The 8,194-nt window shown below is 53.7% G+C and overlaps 1 protein-coding gene across 1 annotated transcript in view; it reads left to right on the plus strand.

Moving 5' to 3' along the window:
• Positions 1–6,470, plus strand: part of ZBTB40 (zinc finger and BTB domain containing 40) — a 58,061-nt gene extending 51,591 nt beyond the window's left edge. The window contains exons 15-18 of the mRNA XM_065421380.1: positions 19–181; positions 813–899; positions 5,039–5,265; positions 6,276–6,470. Coding sequence (XP_065277452.1) covers positions 19–181; positions 813–899; positions 5,039–5,265; positions 6,276–6,470 — 672 coding nt within the window. The remainder of the gene's footprint in view (positions 1–18; positions 182–812; positions 900–5,038; positions 5,266–6,275) is intronic.
• The last annotated feature ends 1,724 nt before the right edge of the window (positions 6,471–8,194 follow it).

Here is an 8,194-nt window from a genome sequence, read left to right on the forward strand (position 1 = left end):
TGATTTATATCTTTACAGCAATTGTCAGGGTTATGGTATCACAACCGCACCCATCACCCTGATGTCTTTGCAGCTCAGAATCACCGCTCTTCCAAGTTCTCCTCCCTGCAGTGCAGCTCCTGTGACAAAACCTTCTCCAGCACTACTGCTCACAAGAGGCACGTCAAGGCAGAACATGCGGGTAAGAATCCAGCACTGTGTGCTCTGGGGAGCCAGTGCTGTGGAGATCGAAGTGAGCTGCATGAATAGCCCTAACCTGGCAGGATTGTACACAGCAGTCTCCTGAGACTATATCCCGTCAAACCAGTCTCCTCCAGTGAGTCCCCTCTCTAGGTATGTCTACACTACAAGTAAATACCCGCAGCTGGCCTGTGTCAGCTGATTCAGGCTTGCAGGGCTCGGGTTACGGGGCTGTTTAATTGCAGTGTAGACATTTGGGCTTGGGCTGGAGCTAGGCTCTGGGACCTCGTGAGGGGGGAGGATCCCAGAGCCTGGGCTCCAGAACAAGTCTGACCATCCACACGGCCCAAGCCCAAGTCAGCTGACACAGGCCAGCCGTGGGTGTTTAACTGCAGTGTAGACGTACCCTCTGTGTGATTAACTAGTTCTGGAACAACCTCCCTTTGCTAAGTCATCTCTCCCAAGATGACTTACTGTAGTGAGATGGGCTCGTTACTGTAGTGAGATGGGCTCTTGCTGACATGGCCCCCTTGAGAACTGGTGTGTGTCTAGGTCGGGAGCCCTGGCCCAGAGTGACTGTCTGATCTGGAAGGAACTTTGAGCCCACATCTCTCCCATGCTCTTGTTTTCAGATGTGAAGTTCCACGAGTGTGAGAAGTGTAAGGAGCTCTTCCCCACGCTGGCTCTGCTGCAGGTCCATGCCAAGTGCAGGCACTCAGGTCTTTTTAATTATTATTTGTATTCCCATAGCACCTAGGGAACCTGTATCACGGACCAGGCCCCCATTGTGCTAGGTACTGTACAAACCCAGAACAAATAGCCCTTCCCCCAAAGCGCTTGCAATCTAAATATAAGACAACAGACAACTGATGGATACAGAACAGAACGGGAAGAAAAAGGAAACAATCAGATACGACTGGTCAGCACCAGTGGACTCAGCTCACCAGCAGCCTAACTGTTGTCGAGTGCTTTTTAGGCATCATGGGAAAGGAGAGTTTTAAGGAGGGATGTGAAGAAGGCTAATGATGTGGCTTTGTTGGTGTTTACGGGGAGCTCCTCCAAGACATGAGGGGCAGTGTAGGAGAAGGCACAAAGGGTCTTGCTTGAAAATGTAACAAGTGGGCGATGGAGGCTGGCATCATGAGCCAATCAGAGGTGGGAGTCAACGTCTCAGTAGTGAATGAGATATGATAGGTAGAGTGGGGATAGGCGGTGAAGGGTCTCGAAAGTGAATACAAATAGCTTATGTTTGATATGGTAGAGAAGAGGGAGCCAGTGGAGGGACGCAAAAGGAGGGGGGCGCGTGCCGTGGTCAATGCAACGAGCTAAGAGAATGATCCTTGCAGCAGCATTCTGAATGGATATGAGTGGGGCAAGGTTGCCTTTGTCGAGGCCCAGGAGAGAAGAATGTTGCAGTAACCAAGACACGAGATGATGAGAGCCTGACGGAGAGTTGTTGCTGTGTGGATGGATAGGAGAGGCCATATCTTAGGGATGTGATGGAAGAAGAATCTGCAAGATTTAGACATAGCTTGGATGTGAGGCCCTAGAGAGCATTCCAAGTCACAGATGATGCCCAAGTTATGGGCCTGAGTGACAAGCCTGATAGGGGTGTTGGCCACAGTGATCAAGAAAGGAGGTGGGGGAAAGGTTTGGAGGGCTGGAGAAATTAAGAGCTCTGTTTTTGCCATGTTGAGCTTCAGTTGATGGCTAGACATCCATAAGGAGATGTCAGGGGGCAGGCCGAGATTTTAGTTAGGACAGAAGGAGACAGGTCTGGAGTAGTGAGGTAGATCTGTGAGCCGACAGCATAGAGATGGTAGTTGAATTTGTGTTTGCAGATGAGATTATCCACAGATGAGGTGCAGAGGGAGAGGAGAAGGGGATAAAGACAGAGCCTTGTGATACCACCACAGACAGCTGGGGTGGGGTATGAGGAGGATCCTCCAAGGACATGCTGAAGGAGCAATTAGAGAAGTAGGAGGAGAACCAGGAGAGGACAGTCAGGGAAGCCAAGGGAGAACATGATTTCAAGAAGAGTAGCATGGTCAGCGGTGTCAAAGGTGACTAGCGGGTCAGGGAGGCTGAGGATAGAGGACTGGTTCTGAGATTTGGCAAATAGGGGGACACTGGAGACTTTGATGAGAGCAGTTTCAGTAGAGCTGAAGGGGAGGAAGCTAGTGTGGAGAGGTTCTGGAATGGAGTTCCACTTTTCCAGTTCCATACAGTGATCGTAGACAGCATGTTCCATGAGTTTAGAGCAGGGGTGGGCAAACTACGGCCCGCGGGCCGGATCCGGCCCCTTAGGGCTTTGGATCTGGCCTGCGGCACCACGGCCCTGCGGCCACTGGGCGGGGGGGCAGAGGGCTCCATGCATTACCCTTGCCTCCAGCACCGCCCCCCGCAGCTCCCATTGGCTGGTAACGGGGAACCGCGACCAATGGGAGCTTCCGGGGACGTACCTGGAGGCGCAACAAGGGCAGTGCACGCAGAGCCCTCCGCCCCCCCTCCTCCCAGGGGCCGCAGCGCTTCCGGGAGCGGCGCGGGGCCGGGGACAGGGCAGGCATTCAAGGAGCCTGCCCTGGTCCCGGTGCACGCCGCTGCCACCCCGGAGCTGCTTGAGGTAAGCAGCACCGGGCCGGAGCCCAAACCCCTCCTGTACCCCACTCCTAAGCCCCCTGCCTGCACCTTGCACCCCTGTGCACCCCTGCCCTGAGCCCCTGCCGCACCCCGCACCCCTCCTGTACCCCAACCCCTTGCCCTGAGCTTCCTGCTGCACCCTGCACCCCTGTGCACCCCAACCCCCTGCCCTGAGCCCCCTGCCACACCCCGCACCCCTCCTGCACCCCAACCCCTTGCCCTGAGCTCCCTGCTGCATCCTGCACTCATGTGCACCCCAACCCCCTGCCCTGAGCCCCCTCCCGCAGTCCACACCCCTCATGCACCCCTGCCCTGAGCCCCCTCCTGCACTCTGTACCCTGCCTGCACCCCAACCCCCTTCTCTGAGCCCCCTCATACGCCCTGAACCCCTCCTCTGCCCCAATCCCTTGCCCTGAGCCCCTTCCTGCACACCGCACCCCCTCCCACATCCCGCACTCCCTCCCTGCCCCGGCCCTGCATACAATTTCCCCACCCAGATGTGGCCCTCAGCCCAAAAAGTTTGCCCACCCCGGTTTAGAGAGAAGGGGAGGAGGGAGATGGGGCACTAGTTTGTGAGGTAGGTGGGGTCAAGGGTGTGTTTTTAAGATGGGAGAAACTAAAGCATGTTTGTCTTGTGAGGGGAACGAGAGGAGGGTGAGAGATTAAGGAGAAGAATAAGGGAGGGTCTGAGGGAGATCAGGAAATGGGTGGAGTCACTGGGGCAAGTGGAGGGGTTGGAGGAAGAGCGCAGATGAGAAACTTCTGTGTCTGTGAGCAGAGAGGAGGAGAATGTTGTAGGAGGGGAGGCAGGAAGGGAAGGCAAGCTGAGGGGAGGGGGAAGGTCACTCATATTTTGTCAATTTTTTCATGGAAGAAATCAGCAAGTTTCTGTGCAGAAAGAGAAGTGGAGGCAGGAGGAGGGTGGAGGAATGAGTCAAAGGTGGCAAAAAAGGCGGCTGGAATAGAGGATGTGGTGTTCAGTTCGGTTGGAGAAGGAATGTGTTTAGCTAGGAAGATGGCAGAAGTGATGGAGGAGAGAACGAACGTGTAGTGGAGGAAGTCACCTTGGTTGCAGGAATTTGGCCAAAGAAACACTGGAGCAGGAGTGGAGGAAGCAAATGTTGGGGGTGAGCCGGGGCTGAGGGTTGGGAAGACGGATCTTGCAATGGTCTTTTTAAATCAAAATTGGATGTTTTTTCTAAGCCATCTGCTCTAGTTTAAACAGGAATTAATTCAGGGCAGTCCTATGGCCTGTGTTGTGCAGGAGGTCAGACTAGCTGATCACAATGGTCCCTTCTGGCCCTATAGTCTATGAATGTATGAGTTGAGATCAGAGAGGAAGACGGGTGGATGGTAGATGACAGAAGCATGGCAGGGGAGAGGAGAGAAGGGTTGGTTGCAGTAGTGCTGAAAAGAGGAGAAGGAGTGGGAAGGGGGATGGTGGCAGTAGTAATGGGAGAGGAGAAGCCCAACAGCCCCACCAGAGTCTGATGCAGGGCAGGGAGTATGAGAGAAGGAGAGGGCTGCTGCAGAGGCAGTGTCAGGTGAAGGGATCCAGGTCTCTGTGAGAGCCAGGAGCTGGAGAGAGCGAGGTAAGAAGGGGTTGTGGATGGCTGAGATCTCGGTGGAGATGGAGTGGGTGTTCCAGAGACAGCAAGGGGAGGGAGGAGGGAAATGGGTATGAGGGGTGGAGGTGGTGGCAGGGATGGGTTTGGCAGGTAGCGAGGTTGGGGGATGGAGGGAGGGCCAAGTTTGGGGCAATTATCTCCCGAGGTGAGAAGGGGAGTGTGGATGTGGGATCTGGATTTGAACTGGTGGGAGGAGATGGGAAGAGAAGCAGGTGGAGCTGGTGGGAACTGTAGAGGGGTGAGGGTAACAGGAAGAGGCGATCGAGTCAATGCAGGCAAGAGAGGGGGATGGAGGCTGTGATGCAAAAGAGGGGGTGGGGAGAACTATGCGTGAGAGGCAGATGATCAAGATAAAACTAGAACCCCAAAACAATCCACACCATAGTGCAGTCACAGAGCGCAGGCAGGATCCCTCACCAGACACCATCGCTCTGTGTCCCATCCCTGCACACACCACTGTGTGGCTCATTGCAGAGCCTCTCGCACACTGCTCCCCATTGTCTCCAGCAGCACACTCCTTCCTCCCATGGCTCTCTGCTCCTCCAGTATGTTCCACTCCGAGTGATGCTTTCTCCATGTCTCTTACACAGGGACCCAGCCATTTCGCTGCTTGTACTGCGCGGCCTCCTTCCGCTTCCCGGGGGCCCTGCAGCACCATGTCACCACAGAGCACTTTAAGCAGATAGAGAGCACCTTCACCTGTGGGCTGTGTGGGGAGCTTTTCACTACTCGGGAGCAGCTGCAGAGTCACTACAGCGCTGAGCACCCAAAGGTGACGTTCACGGAATGCCAGGCCACCGCTGCCCAGCTTGTGCAGGTAACTGAGTCCTCCAGTCGCTGGCAGTCACCAGGAGCACCAGGCAAACCTCATGTAGGGGAGCCTGGAATAAGTGCCCAAAGTTGGAATGTCTCTGTTGGGGGGTCCATCCCTCTTCTTCCTCCCCTGCATCCTCTCAGCCCCATTATTCTCTGCATTGGTGGGCCTCCCCAGCTCCCCTACTTCCACTCCTGCTCCGCAGCTCCCCCCTCAAAAAAGCTTCTGTTCTGAAGAATCCAGTAAGGCCATGTCTGATAGGTCCTTCGGCTGCTTGGAGCTCCCTGGGCTCTGGTATGCAAAGCACAGGGGTGGGACTGGTTTGCGGGGGGAGGAAGGAGGGAGCCCTGTCAGTATGTTAATACTTGAACACCAGTCAGGGTTTGGGTAGCAGGAAGTGCTGAGGCTCTGTTCAAACTGAATTGGTTCCCCGTCACGAACAGCCCTTTACCTCCACGCTTTTTGTTCCACAGACTCTGTCTCCCGTTCTCATCCATGCTCTCGGGGAACTCAGGCGGAAGTGTTGGCGGGATGTGCGGAGCAGACTAGTTACTCAAAGGAAGAGTCTATTGGAATCCAGATGACATTCCCCACTAGATAATACCTATTTTGTAGAAGGCCAAATTTTAGGCCTGGAACCCCATCCTGCCCCTTTAATATTGAAGCTATCAGCAGAGAATAGCTCTTTGGATGTGGGAGCCCAGTGTGTGAGATTCCCTGGGATGGTGTTCCACTAGTGTGTAATCATAGAATCTTTATGATCCAAGACTGCATATGGTGCTAAATTATAGCAATTTTGTGAAGAGAAATATTTAAATTGCTTGCCTGACTTCTCTTTTGCATCACTGGTGCGTGCGGCTTGGAGTTTCCCATTAGGCTCATGCCTATTGTAATTGCACTCCTCTGGCGTGAAAGTAAATGTTATCATTAGAGCTTGGGCCGAGACTCATGCAGACATTGGAGCAGTTTAGAGGAAAGCCTGCTGTAAGTGTCTCCTTGACTCTCCCATTCAGGTGATTCAGACATCAGAGCAAGGAGAAGCAGCCGAGCAGATGATCACCTTGGACGAAGCCCAACTTGCTGGCTCCCAAGTCTTTGTGACGTTGCCAGATCCCCAAGCTAACCAAGCTGGCTCGGAGCTGGTGGCGGTGACTATGGAGGACTTGTTTGATGACAAAGTATCTCTGATTTGTGAAGAGGCTAAGTGAGGCGTGGCTGAGAGCACTTGGAAGGGAAGCCACCGGGCTGGCTCATCGGCTGTTCGTGCCGAGGTGTGCTGCTCTGGCAGTGAGATTGTTTTTTTCCAGCAAAAAACTGCCAGTGTGAGACTGGCAAAAGAAGTGACGCACTGCAGGCACAGCACGTCTGAGAACGTGAGAGATTGGCAGTACTCACTCTGCTTGGAAGTCATGGATCCAGGATGGCGTCCTTCCCTAGCAGGGGCGGTGGGCAGCAGCTTTTGGTTCTGAGGGAGCGGGCCACATGTCCCTTCCAGCCCAAGGAAAATGGTTTGAGTCATAGGAAAAGCGAGATGGAGCACAGCTAAGCAAGGGGGGGTGGGGGGGAGGCAGAAGAGCGAGATGGAGGGAACTTCAGTCAGTCATAGAAGAGTTGGGGGCTGCCAGTTCAACAACCAAGAGCCAGACTAAACGCTGCTCTCAGCTACGTTGGGGTGCTGGTGCCAGATGCTCATGGAGAAATCAGAGAGTATACACGGACACACAGGATATTTGCAAGAGCATAGATCTGTGTGGCTAAGGCAGCTTCTGGCACACTGCTTCTTGCCCCCTCTCACATGGCTACACTGCTCTTGAGGCCCTTTGCTGTGTCTACACTGCGTTTTAAACCCACGGCAGCAAGTCTCGGAGCCTGGGGCTACAGACTCAAGATCACAGGGTTCACTCTACAGCACTAAACAGCTGTGTACAGGACTGGGCTTGAGCTCTGACGCCCAGACATTCCCATAGAAAATTTTGCCGCAGTGGGGCCATCCCTTTGGATCTCTGCTCAAGCTGAGGTTTCAGGGGCATTGCCCTAAGTGTCTGTCTTAACCTGACAAAGGGAAATCCAAAGCTTAGTCATAGGAATGAAAATAAGGTGGCTGGGGCTGGCAGCTGTAGGGTCTCGGGGTCAAGCAGGTGGGAAAACTGTTGTGCACAGTTATAGGATGTTGGGTCATCTCTCTCAGCAGATTGAAGTATCTAATTAGCTGTCTGTTATTCAGAAAGTGGGACTGGCCCAGCCTCGTCTCTCCTTTAGCCAGGACACCAAACTTGCTAACTTGGGGGCTACTTGGAGCCCTGTAGGATTTCAGCAAGTGGCCCTTTGCCTTTCTCATGCAGCGCCCTCCTGGGAAAGCTGGCTGTCCAGCCATCCCACATCTTGCAATCACCCCCTGCACTTCACAACCTGGAGCTTCTTAACCTGTAAAAATGGTATCCAGGAAGCTCTAACCCAAAGTAAAAAACCACTAGCCTCCGATAGCCCCTAATGTCTGCAGCTGGCTCCATTAACCTGTCTCCAGCAAGGGTTAGCAAGGTGTAGGCAGAGCCTCATCCTGGCCAAATCACTGCCAAGGCTATCAGCACAGCGCAGCTACAACAGTTCATGCCCTACACTAAGTAGTAGGGTCAGACCCACAGCTGGACAGCTACAGCGTGTAGCCTCTTTGTAAGATGACAAAAGCCGCAAGATCTCCCTGCCTCTTCTAGTTCAGCTGAAGCTGCAGTGTTTGAAGAGAGAAGCAGCTAATCTGAGTGCGGTGGCCCATCATTTCTCAGGCGTTTAATACTATTACCGATGAATTGGCGCTAATGCAAATATTTCTCTCTGAGCACATAATGGCTGCCACAATTGCACACAGTCATTCCCCTGCGGCACACAATACATGGCTTTGTAAAACGCTTTCAGATACCTTGCATAAAGCTCGCTG

Source organism: Emys orbicularis, chromosome 22 (assembly GCF_028017835.1).
Source record: "Emys orbicularis isolate rEmyOrb1 chromosome 22, rEmyOrb1.hap1, whole genome shotgun sequence".
Taxonomy (NCBI): domain Eukaryota; kingdom Metazoa; phylum Chordata; order Testudines; family Emydidae; genus Emys; species Emys orbicularis.